Raw genomic sequence first — 24597 nt, 5'->3', positions numbered from 1 at the left:
GGAATTGGAATATAATTTGACTCTCACAGCTGAGTTTTGCAAAGTAAATGTTATTTAAAAGATTTGGAAACCTTTATCTAAATATAATCTTATAGTCTTGGTAAAAGTCATTATTCTATCTATATCCTACCTCTGGAGTAGCTTTATGTACGCTTTCGCTCACTTGTCATTGCTGAACGCCAGCAGTATTGTGTCGCTCCTAAAATGAGTTTCACTACTTTCACGTCATATGACCAGTATGTTTTAGAGTCCTTTCCAACCCAACTTCTTTAAATTACTGTGGTGCATCGGTGTTTCCTGTCATTTGTGCAAGCATGACTCGATTTTCTAAGAAAGTTGCACCAAAGGGGGTTCAACCATATGACGTTTATTCTGGTGAGTCATATCCTAATGATGCCTGAAAGCCTGTTGGGCAAGTACATCCTTAGGCAGACTCTGGAGAAAGTGGAAGGACAGAGGAACATCTGCAACATGAACTGTAGAATGTAATAGAGGGCTTTCGGCTTCTGCCAATCTAGTTAGTGCATCTTAAAAGGACATTAAGCCATCTATAACTTCAACTGACTAATAGCTGACCAAGGATTTGTTGACAGTTGTCTGGAACGCCTTAAAGTAACATAACTAGGCATATTAGTTTTAAAATGCAGAAATCTCAGCAGCTAGTGACATGTTTTGTCAAACACCTGCAGACATTTATAGTTGTTTTGTGCAACTGGACAACATGAGTTGTATTTATTCTATATAGAAATATATAAAAAATGCTATGCACAGTGGTGCTAAATGTTAGCATGGCAACATGCTCACAATTCCAATGATAACATGCTGTTGTTTAGCGGGTAAAATGTCTACCATGGTCATCATCTTAGTTTAGTATTTTAGGTTAGCACTAAAGACAAAGTGGAGTTTGATGCTGGCATTAGTTCTGAAGGTATTGGACAATTAAATTTGCTTGCTGGTGGCACTAGATGTAAAGTCAGGTGATCACCAAAGTGATAACAGTTCGTCCTGAATGAGATATGATTGTCTGTATCAAATACCATGGCACCTATCCAGTAGTTTTCAGGACATTACCAAAAATGTCAACCTCATGGTGGCGCTAGAGGAGAAGTCAGGGGATCACCAAAGTCATCAGGATTCATCCTCTGTGAACCATGAATGTTTACAAAATGTCATCATAATCCATCCAGTGTTCTTAAGATATTTCAGTCTGGACCGACCGACCCAAGATTGCCAACGCTGCCATCTCTAGAGCCTTCAAAAATGTAACATTTCTCTGCCGTGATACTTTGATACTGCTTCCCCAGAGAAGTTGAAACTTTTTGGAGTCTTTTTCTCTGCGGTGCGGGGGTCAGATGGAGGTTCTCCAATAAGATGACGATTCTGCTAAGTGAGAAAACAGGACAGCCAGTATGAGTTTGAAGCTCCTGCTAGTTACACATCTGTCTCCTCCAGGTGTCATGCTGGTTTCTTATCATAGAACAGTTGTGGGTTTCACCCACCCACACTTTACTGGAATATTCAAGAGATGTCTGTTACATCTCCACAGAACTTATTTAGCCTTTTGTGTGAGAGATACTTTGAAAAGAACATCTGCTTGTATATCTGTTCATTTGACAAAGAGATTACAGGGTAAAGCATGACCTGTGAACTAATGATTTACATGAGTGCTTATATTATACTCTAAATAGACTGAACTCCAGTTATCTTGTCACTCAGAGAAATTATAGCTTTACTGTAATACGCAGGGAGTCTAAAGAGATGTATAATGATGCCACATCCTCTGATATTTCTCTCTATTTTAATTTAAATTATATAGAGTATACTGTATATTACTTGTATTCAGTTGTTGTCCACTTAAACCAGGTATACCAATTTGCTCAATGTAATGAATTTGACTTTTTCCTATATGTTGCTGTATCATGTTATGGATTTTGTCCACACTGCCTGGTAGATATGGATTTAATGGAATACATGAATCAAAATCATTCTTTGTAAAGGTCAGTGTGATCTTTATCACAAAGGACTCCTTTATTCAAATAAAGTAGTCAGCAGTTGGTGTGCAGCATGATAAAGCTCTATATTTTGTATTGTTTTTTTATTTTATTGTTACCAAGCCTCCGTGAGATTACTTCTCCTAATCCCCAAAACTTTATTTGTAAATATTTGTGTTCATGTAGAGTATATGCACTGCATATACAATATGTCCATGTGTCTTTTTGTGTTCATGCGTTCATAAATGTAAGGGAGGCCGTCTTGATGACAGTGAAACTTTCCCCATGGCTCGTGTTTATCTTTTGTCCTCAGTAGCTGTCAGTGTTCATGTGATCCCCTCTGTTTCTTTGACCACTGGACAAACACATTCAGCACTCACTGCCTGTCAGCGTCCCTCTTTTCACCAAGCTGTGGTCTCAGGCATGACTGTTCCGCTCATTAGCACAAGCCACAACTGCTAATGTGAGACTTACACTGTCTTCATGTTAGACTACGCTGATTCTTTTTTCATATCCTCATATGTGTTTCCTTCTGTTTTTCAGTCTGTAAATAACTGCCAAGTGAAGTAAAAATTCATACTAACAGTAAACCCCAGCCCCTGCATCACTGCTCCCTATAATCTAATACAGTTTTATTGCAATCACTTACTGCATTTCTTCATTGCCATCATAGAGCGTGTGCTCTTTAGTGAAAAAGGGTAATTACTTGAGGGGTGACGTCTAATACTGCTCTCGCCTCGATGAAAGCCTGAGAAGTGGTGTTGTTGTATCAGATGAAAGGGTGCCCTCATGGTGTGACGGTGTGACAGACCTGTGCATGCATAGCTGGTGTGATCAGTGGAAAGTGGATGAAATAATCATAGGAGATGGGGAGGAAGCATCAGATAGATAGATAGATAGATAGATAGATAGATAGATAGATAGGTAGATATTTAACATTTAGTGTCTCATCAATCATGGTTGTCGGTAGCTCAGTTTGCATCTGGGGGCCTCTTTTTGTTTGTCCTGCCACTTTGATCCATTGTTGTGGTTGCATTTTGGTTGCTGAGCTCCATCAGACAGAGCAGTGGTGTAGGCTTGGCCGAAGGACGGAGGTTTCACATGACTACGGTTTTGTCTGTCCAACACGAGAGGCTGTGGCCATTATGCAGCACAAAGCTTGCAGATGCAGAGCAGGTAAAAAAAAAAAAAACACTAAAAACACTGGGTCAAGTTAGTTTCAGGTTATGTGGGCTTTGGGTATTTCTATTAAGTTTTCTAATGCAGAAGAAAAATTACCCAAATATTACTTCATATAGCTGACCAGGTAACTGGTTTGTTTTAACCACCACTGGATTATTATTATCCGTGTCCTTCCTGTTATGCAGTGTTATAGATTAAGGTCTTAGAATAATGCACATTAGAACCACTTTTTTTGTTTATACTTTTTTTTGGTACATATGCTCAATTATGTCCCCAATGCATAGTATTCAACTTCTACTATAAGCAGTAAAATACTCAAAAAAGTTTTTCTTTAATTAAATACTCGTTAGTTCAGCCCAACACTGAATATCAGTTTGATAATTTTATAGCATGCATACATTTGCCATATCGTGATACATCTTCATATGGGAAAAACATCCTTAAAAAGCCCTAACTCAAACTATGAAAAAAACAGACACTACAGTAATAAAAAGAAAAAAAATTCAGACCAAATCAAATTTAATCCTGGCGTTGTCTCTCAGACCGAATCTCACAGATGGTCATTTAATGCAGCAGTGATCTCAGACCTAATAGTCCACAAACTTAGTACTTCTGTGTGTCCTCAGTAAAGCTAAACTAATGTCCTGCTTGTTCCCACATGGACCAACATGATTTACACATCATGCCTGCTTGTTTATCAGCTGTGACAAACTGCCACTCACAGTGCATTAGCTAAATGTGTCTCTATATGCTGACCTTTACACCAGGCGCATCATGTTAATTAGTCTGTGTGAAGTGTGGCAGTTTACTGAGGGTTGCCACAGTTATTTTCACATTCTGTTGACGTGATAATATTACATTCCACTGCATCTTTAAATGTGATGCTTGCCTTTTATTCCCCCGTCACTGAGCTGTGATGGAGATCAGCTACTAAAATACTGAATCATGAGTATTTTCAATAGTATGCTACTTAATTTCAGAGGGAAACGCTGTTTTACTCCACTATGTTTATCTGATGACTGTAGGTACAGAATAAGCTTTTAGATGATCTGAATCAGCTGCTTACACATTAATGCATCAGTAATAATATAATACAATATATAGAGAATAGTGTGGCTGAAACTAGTGTCTATTTTTTCAATTAATCAAATAATTGTTTAGTCTGTAAAAATGTCACAAAATAGTGGGGAAAAATCCATTACAGAACATTAGGTGACATCTTCAAGTATTCATTTGTTCCAACCAGCGTTAAGTTTTGTGATAATAGTTCTGTAGTTTTCCATAAGTAACTATCTGAAGAAATGTTGCATGTACTGAGTACTTTTACATTGCGGTTTTGCTACTTTTACTTTGGGTTTGACTACATCTTCCAACACTGCTGTACATACTAGTGTTTGCTTTAGATTCATATGATCCTTAAACGCTGACAATCCATCACTCTCTGTAAGGGTAAGATTTGAATTATTCAAACATGCGGTCTCATCTCTGTGCAGACCAGTTTATGTCCTCCAGTCTGTCTGTCAATTGCGTTCGCTTATGATGAGAACCCTTCTGTGCAGCTTTTCTTATTACATCCCATATTCTGTTATGTGAACATGGAAAAGCTAATCGCTCTAAATAACCTAATGCATTTTTCAGTGAGACAGAGCTAAAAGGCTTTTAAATGGCTTGCCTCTTAAAGCCATCTTTCTCTCCACCCTCTCTCCTCCTGACCCCATCTCCACCCCTTCTGCTCTTAGTAAAGGGAATGTTCCTGGTACTCCAGCCGTAGCGTGCACTGAAGTCTGCAGCGAGATGGGCTCAGAGGAGCACAGTTCAGCCATGTCGCAGAAGATGTCACGCAGCAACAGCAGCTCCTCGTCCAAACTCGACAGCCGCCAGGTAACGCACAACAGCCATGACACTGTAGGACTCAAAAGTTTTAACTATTTGCTTCTCCACATTCTTTTTTTTCTGATTGTTCAATTTGTGTATTGTGTAACTGCCAGTCCTCAGGGATTTCTCTGTGTTATGGGAGGAGAATGACCTGACAGTAAATGCCTTAACCATACAAACTTCTGCTAATAGGCCCAGTGGTTTTCTCAGATGTTCTTGCAAGGCTCTAATTGGCTCTTCATAAATGTTCTCTCATAAATGAGTCTCTCTTTGCATTTTATATCTTCAACAGCAAGGACCCAATGCTGCCAACTTGAGAAAGAATTTTTCCCTGCCTCAGTCTCAGACCTTTAAAGTCCTCTGAATTACTAAAATGCTAATTTTCAACAATCCCCTCGAAAGTATAGTTCTCTCACACACATAATAGTGAAGATAATAGCATCACGTACAAACTGTTGTTGCATTTGCCCTAAGTGTTTATCTTCAGGCAGCAGACTCATACATTTTTTATACGCAACAGCTTTGGAAATGAAATCCTGCCCACAGGATACACAGACACTAGTGGCCCATCACTTTAGAGTAACAACAAATACAGTGAAAACTGAATTAAATGAAAATGGAATGAAAAAGTGTTTTAATTAAATTAATAAGTAAATATTGACTCAAATGGCTGTTTTAAACTTCATAAGCGTGAGATGTGCTAGGATCTAAGTTTCAGATCATCCATGAAATTGAATTAACATTTCCTCAAAGAAAATCTAAGTTGTATTTGTGGTTTTTGGGTTGTTTTCTCACTCAAATGTGTAAATTTGAGGATTATGTTCAAATTATAAGAACAAAAAATCACTTCAAATCTTTCAATTTCTGCTGAGCAGTTGGTCAGTGCATTAGAAGACTAGTTCAACATTTTTGGAAATATGCTTATTCACTTTCTGGCAAAAAGTTAGGTGAGAAGATTGATACCACTCTCAAATATGGTAAATATAAAGCTGGAGCCAGGAAATGATTAGCATAGCTTAGCATAAAGACTGGAGACAGAGGGGAAACAGCTCTCAAGCCAGCACACCTAAAGCTCATACAAAAACCAAAGGACGTCAAGTTGGGGTTTTTTGGGGGGTTGCTTGACTATTTCTTGGCTGGTTCCTGGACCCCATAACCTACGGTGGCCGACAGGGGCAAACGCCCTGCAACTTAAGAAAACACATGCAAATAGACAAAACACAAGCAAATTAAGAAAACATCTTCATTAATTTGACAACACGTGCAGCATTCAGCAAACGCTCTGCAAATGCACACAACACAACCAAATACATAAACGCGCTGCAAATACACACAACACAACCAAATACAAAACACGCTGCAAATAAAAAACAATGCAAAAAGAAAAGCACACAAACCCCGAAAACAAATGCAACAAAAAAAGAGAGAGAGAGAGAGAGAGAGAGAGAGAGAGAGAGAGAGAGCGCCGGCGGGACACGTTCAATCTCAGAATGGTGTGCACCGTTGTGAAACGGTGTGCAACTGCTTTGAAATCATAGACTGTAAATATTAAGTCTATGTTTGAGATATGTTTTCTCTCGTTTGGTGGGTGTGCTCAGGTCACAGGTGATACTCAATCAGCAGAGATGTCTGTAAACTCGTGATAAAACATTTAAAACTTCATCAGCGTTTAACGTTGACGTTGACGTTTATTTAAGCCATATTACATGAGAGGGTTTAATTTCGAGGTCCGAAAGGCACATCACTGAAGTGTAGGCCTCCTCAAGTGTAATATTGTCATTATACAACAACGGTTACCAACAAAATAAGTGATCAATCTGTATTCATATCGTGGAGCAATTCACTCTTGAAATACAAAAAACAAAAAACAGACAGGATTTATAGTCCCTCCCCGTTTAGTAAACCAGCCAATTTACCGTGGGATTTATCAAACTGAATAAATCCCGCCCGCACATATAAACACAAAACTGCTTTGCTAACTCCATCGTGTTGTAAGTAAGACATCTGCTGAAAAAGTTATTGTATTCATTAGCATGATTACTGTACTTTTTAGTTCAAAAACATCCAAAATACCAAAGTACGAAGACATAGCAGACCAGACGCGAGCTTTTATTTTGAAAAGTCGAAGCTCGGGGATGGCACCAGCCGGGAGGGCATGAGACGGGAGCATAGACTGTGTGTATATATATTAATTTAATATACAGTCTATAGACGGGACGCATGAGACAGGAGCATAGACTGTATATATATATATATATATATATATATATATTAATTTAATATACAGTCTATAGACAGGAGGCATGAGACGGGAGCATAGACTGTATATATGTATATATATATATATTAATTGTTAATTGTTAATTAATTGCTGTCACTGAGCAGCTTCACATCGCTAGAACAACCGCTCTCTCTTCCATTATCATCCTTCTGGATCTTTCTGCTGCCTTTGACACAGTGAACCACCAGATCCTCATTTCGACACTCCGAAATCTGGGTGTCGCAGGCTCTGCGCTCACATTACTCACATCTTACCTGGCAGACCGAACCTACCGGGTAACCTGGAGAGGGTCTAGCTCAGAACCTTGCCCACTTAAAACTGGGGTTCCTCAGGGATCAGTCCTGGGTCCCCTCCTCTTCTCTCTGTACACCAACTCTCTCGGGTCTGTCATTCAGTCGCACGGCTTTTCTTATCACAGCTACGCAGATGACACCCAACTAATTCTCTCCTTTCCTGAGTCTGAAACTCAGGTAGCAGCACGTATCTCGGCCTGTCTGACTGACATCTCTTCTTGGATGTCCACACACCATCTGAAACTCAACCTCGACAAGACTGAGCTCCTTTTCCTTCCAGGGAAGGGCTCTCCTACCCAAGACCTGACTATAACAATTGACAACTCTATAGTAGTCCCCACCAAGACTGCTAGAAACCTGGGTGTAACACTTGACGACCAACTCTCCTTCACTGCTAACATTGCTGCAACCACCTGATCGTGTAGATACATGCTGCATAACATCAGAAGGATACGTCCCCTTCTAACGCAGAAGGCGGCTCAGGTTCTGGTTCAGGCTCTAGTCATCTCACGTCTAGACTACTGCAACTCCCTCCTGATTGGCCTGCCTGCATGTGCCATCCAACCCCTGCAGCTCATTCAGAATGCAGCAGCTCGACTTGTCTTCAACCTCCCCAAGTTCTCTCACACTACACCTCTCCTCCGCTCTCTTCACTGGTTACCAATTGCGGCCCGCATCCGCTTCAAGACACTAGTACTTACGTACAGGGCCACGAATGGATCAGCACCCGCTTACATCCAGAACATGGTCAAACCATATACCCCAACCCGCCCACTTCGTTCTGCATCAGCCAAACTGCTGGCTGCTCCCTCACAGCGAGGGAGAACTAATCACTCAACGAAATCCCGACTGTTCACTGTCCTGGCTCCCAAATGGTGGAACGAGCTCCCCATCGATATCAGGATGGCCGAAAGCCTACACATCTTCCGCCGAAGGCTAAAAACGCATCTCTTCCGACTACACCTCGGATAAAAAAATAAAAAAAATAAAAAAATTCTTGAACTTGCACTTTCGAACCTGCACTTTCATTTGTCTTTTTGTAGCTTTGCCTATTTAAAGCTACTGTATTTGCACTTACTACTTGTGGTCTGGAGTTTGAACCTTCACAGTTGAAAGCACTTAATTGTAAGTCGCTTTGGATAAAAGCGTCAGCTAAATGACATGTAATGTAATGTAATGTAATGTAATTTAATATACAGTCTATAGACGGGAGGCATGAGACGGGAGGTCTCCAGGCTGCAGCCATACCCGACTCTAATAAAAAGGCAGAGCGCTCTCTCCCTCTAGAAGCCTGGAGAACTTCCGTTGTGTAATCTTGGTGCAGCGTTTTTTTGTTGCATTTGTTTTCGGGGTTTGTGTGCTTTTCTTTTTGCCATGTTGTGTGTATTTGCAGCGCGTTTGCTGAATGCTGCGCGTGTGTTATGTGTATTAATTAAAGATGTTTTCTTAAATTGCTTGTGTTTTGTCTATTTGCATGTGTTTTCTTAAGTTGCAGGGCGTTTGCCCCTGTCGGCCACCGTAATAACCCCCTGTTAATCACAAATTGTCATTTACTGTATGGTTTAAACAAACAAGATATAACGTGTTAATTAGTGAGCATTAGAGGTGCATATAGGCAGATTTGTTGGACAGAACTGGGCTAGCAGCTGTTTCCTCATGTTTCCAGTCTTTATTCTAAGATAAGCTAACCGTCTTCAGGCAAATCGTAGATTTGTGATAACAGTACAAATATGAGAGTGGCATCAATCTTCTCATCTAAATTTCTCAGAAAGAGAGCAAATTTCCCAAAATGAACATGGGTGATAGTAATAGTTACTAATGTAGGTTCATGTTTTAGTTTTGCAAGGACATGGCTCCTTCCTCACACACAATGGTTTTAAAGCTGCAGCAGGACATACACTATGTTGGACAACTTTGGAAACATTCTTGATTTACAATGTTCTTATGCTGAGAGCTCTCCCTGTAGCATGTCATGTCTTCTTCAGTCATATTTCTACTTTATCTCTGAAAGTCTCCCTTGACCTTGAAGGAAAATGCCCAGGCAGTGCGTGACATGAATCACTGTGTGACTGTGTCAGTGGGAGCTGTGACGAGCACTCAGGGAGAGTGAAAGAACAATCCACAAGCTACACCCTCTCCATCCCCCCAAACCCCTACAGAAATTAGGGTTTGTTTTAGACAGCCTCACCTCCAGCAGTCAGCATCTCTGACTGATGCAGTTTGTTAAGCCAGCACTATTATACACTGGAACATTCAGGGACAACAAACACATTCACCTCAAACCTCTGCCAATAACCCAAAGTCTCTCTGGATAGCTGTATTATGAACGTAATTTGTGCTTGAGTTTTTGTCCCACTTGGATAAATGTATTAAGTTTAGGATATGATCCTAAAATACTGCCTTATCAGCATACAATATTTTGTTCCTGCAACAGTAGCCAAATATATTCTATTTATAATGATATAGAACAGAGAAATGCAGCAAAGCATCATGTTTGGATAGCTGGAACCAGTGAATGTTTTGCATTTGTGCTCCATAAATGACTCCAGCAATTCAGCATTGCACCTACCTGAAGTTGGAGAGTAACAAGATTTATTTTTTTAAATGGTCAAGGGTACATCCTGTTGACCTCATGTTAAAGATGCTAACCATATAACCACAATGTTCCTGGTGTGATTCCAGCTGGGGACCTTTGTTGCATATGAAACCCCCCTCTATCTCAACCTCTTCCTGTCTATTCATTGTCAAACTATCAATAAAGACAAAAATAACAAAAGAAAATTTTAAATTGAAGCAGCACAGAATATTCTGACTTTTATTCCCCAATATGGGTCAAGCTAAAAAAAAAACACAGCATCCTAGATTCCCCTCAGTGCAACTCAATAGTGTTTTTTATTTGACCCTCCCACGTTCCTATGAAAGTTGCTCATTGGGCACATACACTGAAAAAGCATTCAGATGGAAAGTTGGTTGACTTCCTGCTGGCTGTTGCTCTTTTTCTAGTGATTGTGAATGGAGAAAACGTATTTTTGAGCATGTGTGCATCAGGTGATACTGCAATACCGAGTGTGGCAACTATATCAAAATCACCCCACAGCCCAGCGCTGCACCTGGGTGCCTGTCCTACCCTAGTAAATGTCCCTGCCTTTTCTAGCTACACGCCCCCAGTTTCTGTTAAATATGTATAACCTCCCAGCCCAAGCCAAGATAACCCTGATGACATCCTCAAGTATTACTACAGTAATGTAAACTAAAATAATATAAACCACAAGTGATGCAATATTCTCTGTGTCCACAAAGATGTTACAAACCCCTCTGTTTATGCTGCCTTCCCAGAATCCTCACCACTGAAGTACATGACAGAGCTATCAGGATTAGTCTATGATGAAATATCACCTTAATCTCTGTATTTGCAGGGGGATTTGGTTTTCAGCTTTCTAATCTCAGTCAGGAAATGATTATTGTGAAGAGTTGAGATTAGACAGGTAAGCTAATTTTGTAAATGGGACCATGAGGTGAAAGTAACGTGTAAAGTCGTGGACACCAAACCTCATAGGGCTGAATTTTCCCTTCAGTAAGTCTTCTCCCACTCCCACAGCTTCCCACTGACTGACTGACTGATTGATATTGAAGGAAAGACTGAAAATGTAAACAGCCACAAATTGCTTTATGGTTTTGACTTAGGCATTGACTCTGTTGTGTCGTTAGTTTTATGTTACCAAACCTTACTGCAATTTTGATCTGCATGTGTGTGCACAAGAGTGTCTGCTAACGGGTATCTATCATCTCATATCTATCATCTCAGAGTTCTAACTATCTGTGCCCACAGGACAGCTGGGAAATAGTGGAGGGTCTGCGTGGAGGCTTCAGCAATGTCCTGGAGCCCCAGAAACAGGAGGGCTACATGTTAAAGAGGAGGAAGTGGCCCATGAAGGGCTGGCATAAGGTATAATCAACCACCTCCGAGATCCTTAAATGACCCACGTTACCTCGCACTTACTCATCTCTTAGAGTGATGGACTCCATGACATATTTACATGAACTTGACAACTGAACGTCATTTCCATTTCCCAGTTTTACCCAGGATCCTTTTCCAAAAAATCTGCTGAGATGACTCATTTGTGTTTTAAACTAATTGATTTCACCCACAGAGGAGTCACATGTGACCTGTGTCAGTGACTGTTTACACTCTGTCTAAAAGCTTTCACTGGGATGATACAACCTACTAGCTGCATTAGCTGATGGCATGTAGGTTAATAGAGCTGTATACATTTAGTATTGACTTACAGTCAGAGCATTTCAGGTCTTTGTGCTTTCAACAGAGCACCAAGAGTCACAGGCGAGAGTGGAGGAGAACAATTGCAAAGTGAGGGAAAGAGTAGTAAAGACAGACAAGATGCAAGGCAAGAGCCTGGGATGACAAACATTTCACTGCAGAGACATTAACAACATTCATTAACAAGAGGCGGACTCTGTCATCATCATAGCGTCATGACAGTGATTTCAGACTTGCTGTCAGGGATATTTCATACCATCCCGGCTGCATCTCATTCGCTCATTGTCCTCCCTTCTCTCTACAGAGATATTTCTTCCTGGACAAAGGCATCCTGAAGTATGGCAAGTGCAGTGCAGATGTGAGTACAAAAGCCTGCTGGCTGCATACTATGTGGTTAGAGAAGATGACAAAGGACACTTTGTGTCTTGTTGTACTGCTGGCTGTCTTTCCCAGAATATATATATATATATCTATATATATATAGATATATATATATCTATATATATATATGTGTATATGTGCCTGTAGACACAAATCATTGTCATTGATAGGAATCACACCGTGCACTTTACCTGCCAATCTCACATAATTATGTATCAGCCATGCAGAGGCTCTGCTTGGCCAGGGTGGCCAGAGCCAATAAAAGGATTATAAGAATAATAGTGAATTTTAAAACTGAACAGCATCTCGTTGCATTTGTATTAAGTCAAGTCAAAAATATTCATAACACTGTGTGTTGACTTTGCCTTGCAGATTGAGAAAGGGAAACTGCATGGCTGCATTGATGTGGGTCTCTCAGTCATGGCCATTAAGAAGAAAGCCAAGTGCATCGATCTTGATGCTGAGGAAAACATCTATCACCTGAAGGTAAACCGCAAGGCTAATGAATGTAAATTATTCCCTAAAGATTTACAGAAAGTGATGTTAAACATGGATTATTCAGATTATTCCCTTTTGATTCCTGGAACAGATGCTAACATTAAAAAAACTTTAGAATGACCTTATGTGTTGTATATGTGGGTGAGGGAGAATTACAGTACCTGTGTGTGTTTTCTCACCTTCACGCCTCCGTCGTCTTACTTGTCCTTGAGTTGATTTCTGATATCTTCTCTGCAGATTAAGTCACATGAGCTGTTTGATGAATGGGTTTCCAAGCTGCGTCACCATCGGCTCTATCGGCAAAATGAGATTGCCATGTACCCTACTGAGAAGTCCTTCTACTATCCCCACTACCCCTCCCCCAACTCACCGAGCATGGCGGAGACTGCCTCTATCAGAAAGGTATACCGGTGCACACTGTTACTGGAAACATTGTGGTCTATTTAAGATAGTAATTCACTAAATGCTTTCAGCTCTGCTTCTACGCAAATTGTTATTGGACTGACCTTTGGGTCTGTTTGCTCTTTCAGTGCATGTCTATACGAAGGCAGTCCACAGTGCATTCTGCAGGAGCCTTCCCTGTAAGCTGCAACAGCCAGGCCAAAGTAGCTGCCTGGCTCCAGTCGTCTGATGACATGGACAAGTGCTCCAAAGGTGAGGCAGTAGAACTGACTCTCATTATTTGTCAGAGTTTCTCCACACTCAGTAGTATTCTAAAGCACTTCTTAATACCATTTTATGTGACTTCCCTCCTGCCTCTTGGTTTCTAAGCAAGATGATAAAATGTAAAGATCTGATTTGGCTGAGAGCTAAAAACCATTGGTTACATTTTATTGTTATTTCCATCCACCTATTTAGTGTGCCTGAAGGTTTGTGATCTATTTAGAGCCTCCTATTACAGTAAAGTTGCCATTGAGATTAAAAGAGGCAGGTGATCTAACCTTGATGAGTCAAATGCTTCAGTTAATACCAATACATCTGTCTGCCTGGTGTCTTATTTGCAGGTAAGATAGGACTGGCATGGTGTTGTTTATAAAGAAAGAAAGCTGTTGATTATATAAAAACGGTATGTCTCAGTTTTCATTCATTGGGATTCTAATGATGTGTCAACATTTGCCCCTGCTACTTAGTGAGAAGTTTTGCTTTTCTAAACTAGAAACTTGGAAAATGTACACAATAATCCACTTTTTTAAGTGAGTGCCTTGTGTGTGCTTGTCCCTATGAACATACAAGTCTTGGGTGTCACTGACACCATGGATGGTAGGTTAGGAAACATCAGCCATTTGTACAGTATGTACATGGAGAAGTCCTTGCTGGCCAAACCGGCGCATGCAAGTGTTTCTGCGCTGCTCCTTTCTGATTCCTTTTCTCTTTCTTTTACTCTCTTCCCACTTCTTAACCTTCTTATCTCAATGCTGATCTTTTTCCTCCTCTCAACAGACTTGTCAGTCTGTGAATCCTACCTGCTCGACCTCAACCACCTGCTTCAGAGTATGGAAGTCCTGCACCGTACCTATTCTGCTCCATCTATCCAAGCACTGCAGGTCAGCACTTTATTCCTGATTCATTTCACCTTTAATTGCAAGGTCATGCTGAATCACATCCAAAATACTAGATGACTCAGATTATTATGCAGTGTAACTTGTCTTAATTCGTCTTTTATCATTTCTCTCCACCAATAGTTTTTGTTGCCCTCAAGTCATTTGCTACTAAATATAGAATACTCTCTGTCTCGGCCATCAGTATCTTCCTTTATGTTCACTAGGCAGCTACATTTGACAGCCCCAAGAAGGAAAAGAGACTACCAAAGAAATGGCGCTGTAAAAACTACAACAAAGATGTCAAAACAACTCTGCAGGTAAATATTGTGATAGTGTGATCATATTTTATATTTTTTTAGAATTAGTCCCTCCAAACTCTACTTCTCCTGCTCTACTGTAGGTACCCAGCTGCATCTCCTCTGGCTCTATCCGCCTGCACGCTTCTAACCCTAACCTCTCCACCGCTGCACTCGCCAATGATAAGGCTGACACTGAATCCCTGGATTCCACTTTTGACGTGGCCAAGCTTCAAGAGGACTTCTGCCGTGTTGCCACCAACTGTGAGTAAAATATTATGAGCTGATATTTTTACAAACTGAGAAAAACTCCACAAGTGTACATAAATCTGTCTGCCTGCTGTCTTATTTGCATCCAAGACAGGACTGGCATGTTGTTGTTGTTTATAACAAATGAATGTGACAATGGTGCAGCCATGGCAGCTGTTGATTACTGATAAACTGTTTACATTCTTTAGAAGTCTGATGATGTGCCCTGTCAGTATGTCCACTAGCCGTTGGTTAGTGAGTACTTTACATTTTCTAAACCACAAAGCTTGGCAAATAGGGGGTCCTAATTAGTTTTCTGCTACTCCTCGTTGAAAACTTATATTCAGACACCTGATGCTTAACATCATGGCATAATGAGAATGATTTATGTTTTACATAATGGCATTACAATTCCCACTTTTTCTGTAAAAGGGGTTTAAAGTTTGCCCCAGGGAACAGCTGGCATTTCAGCCGACACATTTATGCGTATTAAAAATTATGAAGCTAAGGATATGTGATGAGCTTAATCGAATGAAGTGATTGCATTAATATTGCCAGCGCTTTTCAACAACTTAGCTTCCCAAGCACCTATTGTGAAGTACGTGGTAAAATGAACATCATAAAACAAAGATTGTGGCTTGCAGGTTGATAGGAGATTTCACACTCGTTCCATTTTATTAGAACCGTGGTGTGATAGACTGTATCCACTGTGACTGGATCTGCATCGCACTGAAATGCAAATTTGTTATGCAAAATTAGTTAAAGCTTCCCTCTTTTTTTCTGCAGTACATGCAACCATGAAGACAGCCCTGAGTTCACTAACATCTGAGAGAGAGAGATTAAAACAATGCTTGGACCACGAAACAATTCCCCCTACATCACCGCAGGTTGTCGGTTTGAAGAACACGTTGGCAACAGTACGTAAAATAACACAAACTCACACAGACAGTTATCAGTGAGTAAAAATAAGTTAGGTATTCCACTTTCTTTTAGACTGTTACACTCCCCTCAGATGCCGTGTCCTCCCACACCACTTGTCAGGCGTGACACATTGTCAAGCCTCTTAGAGGGATTACTAGCTGCAGTGTGATGTCTGCCCACCTGAACATGACCATGTTCAACAGTCATGTTTCCTGTGGCTGCTGCCTCCCACCCAGAGACCTGTTTTATTTTCTACTTTGATGGTTACACACACTCATTGTCATGCTGACTTCTTTTGCCACAGTAGAACCTCTTGCGCTCTTTATGCCAACATGTTTCTTTGACTTTAAATACCCTATGGCTGTTTGCTTCTACCTACCTCCACCTCAAATAGAGTCAGTAATGGGTGAGTAATATAGTTTGGACTCCCGTGGCTTCCTGTCTGATGTCTACAGTTATTGCACATATAGGTCTCTATAGAAAAGATAAATAGGATGTGTTGATGAGCAGTTTAAGTAGTAAGGAATTTATTTCAGCTTTCAGTATTTAAGGCATTCGTGGTTTGGTGTGTGCTATAAACAATGTTTATGCTGGTTATGTTTTCAGGCTTTAGCCCAGAACTCTGAGCTGAGAGAGCGCCTGCGCAAGATACACGCAGAGTCCCACATCATAGAGCCCACACTAATAAATCTCACTGCCCCTGTGCAGGTGGGTGCAGGAATGCAGTGACTCTAACACCCAACACCCATCATGATGATTATTATTATCTCCGTCTTTATTTTCATCCCACACAGTCTTGACTTTGTCACAGAATGAATGAGCTGTACCTTCCATCTAATCCACATTTCACAAATGTTGCTTTCCTCCTCACCCCCTCACTAGACTCACTTTCTTTAATGACAGTGACTATAGAAAAAACAATTCTTCACTTAAAACCTTTCAGGGAACACAGCCCCCTCAAATTAGTTAAATTTTCATTATTTGTTATGAGAAAGTGCTTCCTCTCAGCCCCGTGGTTGTGTCTCGCAATCACATGGCTCAGGGGGAGACTACCTGTCACATTATCGTCTCCTGCAGTAAAGGAAGCTCTTTGCTCTCTTAAGCAGATTTGCTGACCAGAGAGTTGGAGCTGATCTACTTAATCGTGTCCCTGGAAATTTGTTTGAACACACGGTGCAAAACTAATGTGCCTCCTCTGAGATTATCTCCAGGCTAATTAATCAGCTTCAGCAATAACAACGGATGGAGGGGTGTGCTCGCTTCCATGTGTGGCTCTGTGGAAAGCACTTCTTGTTTGTAATTGTTTACACGTTTTAAATTGTTTTCAGAAGAATTATATGAATGCTATGAATCCATTTTGAATGTGCATCTTGTTCAATGTCCACCTCTTCAGACAGAAGAGTTGGTGTGTACACCTGTTGCACACTTGCACTTTTGACTGTCTCTTGATAATTAATACAGGAATACATTGTTATACAGTCTCTAGAAATAGGTTTGATTGGTACAATATATTCTCAATATGTTGTGAAATTGGTCCTACCTTTATACAAATTTTTATTCTGAAGAAGTATGGCCAGTTTATGGCTGTTAAACACTCAAACGATAGCACATTAACATGTTGCTGTGTATTAAAAAGAAAGAGACTCGGGGCGGGCTCTAGCTCACCCAGTAGGAGCGTTTGCCCCACGTTGGCTGAGTCCTGCAGCGGCGCAGGTTCAAATCTGACCTGCTGCCCTTTGCTGCGTGTCGTCCCCCATCTCTTTCCCCCTTTCCTGTCTATCCACTGTCTCTGTACAATAAAGGGAAAAGCCCCAAAAAAATAATCTTAAAAAAAAGACTCTATGCACTTTGTTACATAATGTTTCAATTCAGTTGTCTCTAAATGTCTATAAGCTTCCATGAAACTGAATAGATGACTGTCTTTCAATATATTGCATATCAGATGTGTGTTGTGATACTCTCATTATCCACATCCATTGTGATTGTATTGTATTCTGAATTGCCCTTTGATTGCCGCCCCTTCTGGCTATGATGATGTTGCCCTTTTCCTGTTTTTAATTATAGCTATGAACACTGTGTCTCTTAGAAACAGGACTCTGTTGATGAATCCCGTCCCCTCGTACACCAAGTGTCCAATGAGAGCAGAGCTTCAATCACAGAGTCTTTGTCCGAGTTCTTCGATGCACAGGAAGTTCTGCTGTCCGCTAGTTCCTCTGAAAATGAGGTGAGAGCTAAATTGTTACAATTAGCAGTTGTACTGATGTGTCAGTTACTCAGAATCAGCCAGTGGCATAAACTGACATTTAGGGCTCCAAAATTGAATTATATTTATTGTTAATGTTATGTAATTTGTCTTGTTAGCTTCAAATTTAAAAAAAAAAAAAGAGCTGCATGATAAAATGGAGTAAAAAATAAAAAAGACAGAAATTACCACCAGATGTTCTAAATTGATTTATCATCATCCAACATTTCATCAATTCTCTCTGCAAAATGTGTTTAACCTTTAAGCACATTATGGCAAGTCAGTGCTGTTCAATTGCAAAGAGAAAAACATGCCTTTGACCTATCATCGCCTTCAAGCAAAGTTTTTATCACTTCAGTTTCATTTTTCTTCAGTGTTCATGCAGCTTGATCCGATAGCAGCTGGAGCAGAAGCAATGAGAAAATGGCAGTTAATTACTTTAATCTAAAAATACAGCAAGTCGTGGTGCAAATTAGTCACCAGGTCCCAAGGGACCATTCATCTCTAATGCAGTATATTTTCTGCTGATGTGACAGGATGTTGAAAGAGACCTGCCCATTCCCTTTCTGCAGGTGGTATTAAAAATGTATCTATTAACTAAATTGAGGATGTTTTTTGTAGGTATCAGAGGATGACTCTTATATTAGTGACATTAGTGACAACATTTCCATGGACAACTTCAGCAACGAGACAGAAACTGAGAGACCAAATTCAGGTAAATGTGACAGAGAGCTATAGGACATAAACTGTGCTAGATTCAATAAATCTTGACCTCTTACACCATCTGTTGCCAGGCTCTGTCCTTTGTCAGCACAGATCCTGCCTGCCCTCGCCCAGCCCCAACAACAGCACCATCAGCTTGTGGAACATTCTCAGAAACAACATAGGCAAAGACCTGTCCAAAGTGGCGATGCCTGTGCAACTTAATGAGCCGCTCAACACCCTGCAGAGACTGTGTGAGGAGCTGGAGTACAGTGAGCTGCTCGACAAGGCTGCTAACACACAGGATCCTTTTGAACGTATGGTGAGATGGCAAATTCACTGTTTGCTGTTTGAGTGTGTGTGAAGAGTATTTTTTGCTCAGATAACATGTTCCATTTCAGCACATAATGGGCCCCCTCTGACAGAACTTCAAGCACAATTGTAAGAGCCAGGAATAAGCCCTTCCTTTTTGCTGGCTGTTATTCCTCTCAACCAGGGACTCTAGCTGACCACGGGCAGAGGTATTGTCCAGTGCTAGAGCGTGTGCCAGCCCTGCTTATTACACATTATGTGGGAGAAACTCTAATCTCTGCCTGCAGATTTCCAGCAGGAAGATTTCTGCCTATTTCACTGTTTCACGTTTGTTCACATTTGCATTGACAGACTTTGGAGTGATAGAGTTTGTTGGTTGAATTTTGTTCACTTTTGTGTGGGAGGTGTAGAGATACATCCTGTGGAGTTGCCTAGTTATGAAGGACAAATGTGCCATATACAGTATATAAATAGGAAATGAATAGCAGCTGAAGTCGGTGTCAGCTCCAATCTTTGGCCTCACATTATGATGTTGAAGTAATTATCAGTGCTCTCTTGGCTCAGTGCAACTACTGGAGGAGAATTCAGACAGTTACTCTGCTCATTACAGCATGTAGATAAATGAACTAATAATATGCGGTACTTTAAAATAATAACACAGCTCAGTTAGTTTAATGTGCTGATGTCTTTTTTATTCTTGCTCCACCACAGTCGAGGTGACTCATTATTCTGTAATAAAAATTATAAATGAAGCACTACTAACTGTATTGTTTATCTTTGTGCAGGTATACGTAGCTACGTTTGTTGTATCAGGCTATGCATCCAGCTACTACAGAACTGGGGGAAAGCCTTTCAACCCTGTCCTGGGGGAGACATACGAATGTGACCGGCCAGATAAAGGCTTGCGATTTGTTGCAGAGCAGGTATGCATGAATCTCAATTTGTGTGCTATTAACAATCCCAGTATTCCAATAATAATGAATTGAAGCATTCATTGAATCAATTTACCAACCCAGTTGTTTCACATCGCCAGGTCAGTCATCACCCACCGATCTCAGCTTGCCACGCAGAGTCTAAAAACTTCATCTTCTGGCAAGGTAGTGGAATAAAGAAATCAGTCTAATCCATTGTCAGTGTATTTAAAGATTGCAGTAGTAGCTGGTCATCAACAGTAAATGTTGATGTGTACATTTGCTTTTTTCTGATTGATTTTGTAGATGTGAGGTGTAAGAACAAGTTCTGGGGGAAGTCAATGGAGATTGTTCCTGTTGGTACCACTCATGTAACTCTGCCGGGGTGAGTCTCTTCTGCATCATTTACTATAGGACTGGACAGATACACACAGACTTGACAAACCACAGGCCGTTTCAAATAAAAAGCAATGTCAACAGGTGTCAAGTTAAAGGTGCTGTAGGTAGGACTGCGAAGATCCAGGACTTAGCCAAACAATTTGAACATCGACAACTTCTCAGTCCCTCCCCCCTTTCTGCTAAAGCCCAAAACTGTCTCCTAAGCCCCTTCCCCCACAAGGGAGAATGAATGCATGTGCATGAGCAGTTAGACACCCCCCCCCCCCCCCCCCCCATCCCGGCCCCGATTGGTGCATCTGAACAGGGAGCTGTGGATTTTTGTAAATCACACTACAGGCTGTAGGTGGTGCCAGAGGAGCCATGTTGTTTTTTTTAATTTACCTGCTTCATGTGGTTCTACTCGAACATAGGGTCAGTTTCAGCAAATATGACAGAAAGTTAGTTTTTGAAGTCTTACCTACTGCACCTTTAAAAGAAATGTTGCTTTTAATAAAAAAAAAAATTCTAGATTTGGAGACCACTATGAGTGGAACAAGGTGACGTCCTGCATCCACAACATTCTCAGTGGACAACGCTGGATTGAGCACTATGGGGAGATCTCCATCAGAAACTCCAGCAGTGATATTTGTCAGTGCAAGATCACTTTTGTTAAGGTGAGGCAAACATGACAACGGTAAAGTTATATTTAGTAGCTGTACGCAGGGCTGCACCCACCCTAATGGCCCCCATTTCCACCTTCAACAACTTTTTCTGATGGAATACTCTTTGAGGGCCTTATTATGAAAAGTGGGGCCCTTCAAACAGTGACCATTATACCAACAGGGAGTGCTATGCGCTTTAGCTACACAAGACTTCCATTTACATTTCTCATGACAAATGTATTCTTTATTTTGTAAATGTGACACTCTAGGCTGAATTATGCTTCTCTGCAAGGTGCTGCAAGGCAAGACATTATTTGCATATGTACATTTATTTGTATAGCATTTTTCAAACACAAATGCTGTAAAAGGTCACTTCCAGTCAAAAATATCCAATACTGTAAAATATAGTGATAAATAAGGCACAAAATGTAAGTATAATCCAGGTCCTTCATACTGTAGCGCTCTCTTTCTTTCCTCTCTCTCTCATTCACTGTATGTTCGTGTTGGTAGACATCCCTCGGTGAACCCCAGGGGGTTTGATCAAAATAGCCTACAAGCATTAAAGAGAGCATTTTTCCATATATATAAATTCCACGTAATCCCAAGTAAATGCTGTAGTCCCTTCATTTGTCCATAAACCTTCTACACAGATGGTGCTCTTTACCTGCATGCCACCAAGAACCCCTCGCTGTTTTTTAGTGTTTGAAGTATGGAAGTCTTTACTGAGAGGAGAAGGTTAATTGCTTTAGTGTGTGTCCATTTGAAAAAAAATCCTGAAGCTGTGCAGGGTAGCAAGTCCAGACATGTCAGAACTTATTATTACTCATCTTCCATTAAACACACCAGCCCAGCAACACAGCTGGGGCTTGGTATGGTTTAACCAACAGCAACATCTGCTGACTGCAAGAGGACGTGATCACGATACCTGCATTGTCTGTTCATGCTCCCTTATAATACTATGTTCTTCCCCCACTGCAAATTATTTTCGCAGGCCAAATACTGGAATTCAAGTGTGAATGAGGTGGAGGGAGCTATCACAGATAATAAAGGGAAGGTCATCCACAAACTCTTTGGAAAGTGGCAGGAAGCAGTTTTCTGTGGAGACCCACCCTCAGCCACGTGCATCTGGAGAGCAAGTATGACATCTTTCATAAGAATGCACTGAACGCCTTGTTATGCATATCTCTTAACGACAGTATCTGATGCAGAGGATGTTATTTATTTGCATTGTAGATGCAATGCCAGTAGACCTTGAGCAGTACTATGGTTTCACCAAGTTTGCTATTGAACTGAACGAGCTGGATCCATCCCTGAAACTGCTGCTACCACCCACAGACACTAGACTACGTGTGGACCAAAGGTACATGCACGTTATTGATGGCTTTTAATAATCTTGATAATAAATAAATGTAATAAATAATGACGTATTGTAGATGAGTAACACTATTTTTTAGATTTCCGCCAGAGAAATATCATCTGACATCTGATTTTTTTTTTTTAAACAGCGCTATGTCAGTGAATATCTGAGCACCTATTATTATCTGACATCATGGATCTCAATCATATCCTCTTGACACACTGTTTTGAAAAATGTCCACCCAACCCTATGATCAAAATAGTACAAATATAGACACATCAATACTCATGTTAAGAATAATAAGTAACTGTAGAGCCTTTCAGATTAATCAAACTAATTTTAGCTCACATTTTTAAGGTTTAAAATTATGTAAACACTTCTGCAAGAGCCACAGAAAGAAGAAGCATTTTTCCATCAAAGTAAAAAAAATGGCACTGCTTTTAGTCCTTCAGTAGTCTATATCCACGACGTTCCGGGATTGCTCCGTTGCCGCCGGAAATTCTGCTCTTTTCGGCTGGATGTCCTGTTACCTTAGGCTTTCTTTGTGTTGGTATTTTAAATTTTAAACTTTGGTCGATTTATGAGGACTATGGTTAACTGCTCCTCAGATCTCTGCAGGGTAAGACAGCTAGCTAGAATATCGGAGTTTTCTGTTGAACGACTAAAACAACCTTTGAACGTACACACCTGTTCCACCAAAAAAATGTCCTTCCCGAGGCTATTTTGCAGAGGCACCTTGGCTCCGCTTGACTTTAGCACCGCCCAAGACGATTGTGATTGGTTTAAAGAAATGCCAATAAACCTGAGCACGTTTTTCTCCCATCCCGGAATGCTGTGTGGACTAGCCAGACCCTCCTCCACAGCGCTGTGGAGGAAGGTCTGGCAAAGCGAGACTAGTCCTTTAGTATCCTAAATTATGTATTTTCCTGTCTCTCCATAATTAGGTTATCTTTCTGTAATGATGCAAAACCAAAGAACATGAGTGAAGATTAAATTTGAATATTACAGATTCATGTTTTACCATGTTTGCATAATTAATGTGTCGGTCTTGCTGGCAGACTGCTGGAGGAGGGGAACTTGGAGGCTGCAGAGGAGCAGAAGCAGAGGATTGAACAGCTGCAGAGAGAGAGACGGAGGGTCCTGGAGGACGCAACACATCAACCTAAATTCTTCAGGTAGACTAAATATCCAGATCTATTCGTTTTTCACGAAGAAAGTAATTTATGGAAAAGTGAGCATGTCTGTTCTTAATACTAAATACTTAGTACTTACTTACCTACTACAGGAGGTCAAAGGATGATACCTGGGTGAGCAACAACACATACTGGGAGCTGAGGAAGGACCCTGGCTTCACCCAAATAGATTTCCCTACGCTGTGGTGACCCCTGAACTGCAGAACTCACAACATTTCGACCTGCACAGGCTCTACTGTAATCCAGGCTGGGTTGTTGTGATATCCCAGCCTTACCATCCACATTCAGTGCAGTTCATCAAAGTTAATGCCTTAATAGCAAGTGCTTATGTAAGTTGTGATAAAATGTTTATGCAAACATATGATATGAATGTTGATAGATTTAGGCCCATGTTTTCACGTGGATATGTTACACTGTATCACCAAAACTGAGACAATGAAAACTACTTGGTATAATCCTTTTCATAACTTGTCTACACTAGCTTAAAATGTATTGAACAAACGGGTCACTTTAGCTGTCGTCTTATCATGGACATTCTCTACCTCTGAGATCATCTAGCCTTGATATGCCATTGATGAAGTGTACATATCCGATATTTATTCTGCACCTGCCCGATGCCTTACTCGTACTCATATTGTTTAATTTATTTTTGTTGCATCTCTGAGATCTTTTATTTTAAATGTATGTTTTGTAAGGACCAAACTAGAATTGTTCAAACAATCTTTAAATCCTTACTCAGCTTTTCTTTCTGTCTCATGAAATTAATAACTGCTTTTTGCTATGACTGTGTGAATGATTGTGCAACTATGAGCAGCAGTAGCAACATTTTTCACTCTATCAATTGCACCATTGTCTACCTGGACCCTGGGCTTTGGGACCAAAAGCTTCCAAAACTATGCTCCATGAGCTCAAATAAAATCTCTGATGCTTTATTTTTGTGGAGTCATTTGTGACGGTTAGTTTGAAACACTGAAAGCTATGAACCAGACCGTTATCATAATTTCCACTTAACTGAGATGCTGACTTGTCAGACTGACAACTCTGTCGTAAATGTCA

General features: G+C 40.6%; 1 protein-coding gene across 4 annotated transcripts in view; it reads left to right on the top strand.

The window, feature by feature from the left end:
- The window catches only part of osbpl3b (oxysterol binding protein-like 3b), a 30984-nt gene extending 6509 nt beyond the window's left edge, over nt 1-24475 (top strand). The window contains exons 2-23 of one of the 4 annotated variants that reach the window (XM_036006458.1): nt 4913-5054; nt 11452-11568; nt 12203-12256; nt 12652-12765; nt 13015-13179; nt 13308-13431; nt 14218-14321; nt 14543-14635; nt 14719-14878; nt 15650-15780; nt 16391-16492; nt 17877-18008; nt 18648-18741; nt 18821-19050; nt 19826-19963; nt 20074-20137; nt 20258-20336; nt 20859-21003; nt 21983-22127; nt 22225-22351; nt 23407-23523; nt 23634-24475. In XM_036006458.1, coding sequence (XP_035862351.1) covers nt 4913-5054; nt 11452-11568; nt 12203-12256; nt 12652-12765; nt 13015-13179; nt 13308-13431; nt 14218-14321; nt 14543-14635; nt 14719-14878; nt 15650-15780; nt 16391-16492; nt 17877-18008; nt 18648-18741; nt 18821-19050; nt 19826-19963; nt 20074-20137; nt 20258-20336; nt 20859-21003; nt 21983-22127; nt 22225-22351; nt 23407-23523; nt 23634-23730 — 2674 coding nt within the window. In that variant the 3' untranslated portion in view covers nt 23731-24475. Of the gene's footprint in view, nt 1-4912; nt 5055-11451; nt 11569-12202; nt 12257-12651; nt 12766-13014; nt 13180-13307; nt 13432-14217; nt 14322-14542; nt 14636-14718; nt 14879-15649; nt 15781-16390; nt 16493-17870; nt 18009-18647; nt 18742-18820; nt 19051-19825; nt 19964-20073; nt 20138-20257; nt 20337-20858; nt 21004-21982; nt 22128-22224; nt 22352-23406; nt 23524-23633 lie in introns of all 4 variants that reach the window. The other 3 variants (XM_031299020.2, XM_036006459.1, XM_031299021.2) reach the window with 3 other exon arrangements.
- Nucleotides 24476-24597: the final 122 nt, after the last annotated feature.

Source organism: Sander lucioperca, chromosome 10, assembly GCF_008315115.2.
Source record: "Sander lucioperca isolate FBNREF2018 chromosome 10, SLUC_FBN_1.2, whole genome shotgun sequence".
Lineage (NCBI taxonomy): Eukaryota > Metazoa > Chordata > Actinopteri > Perciformes > Percidae > Sander > Sander lucioperca.
Note: the sequence above shows the minus strand (reverse complement) of the source record. Positions and strands in the feature narration are given on the sequence as shown.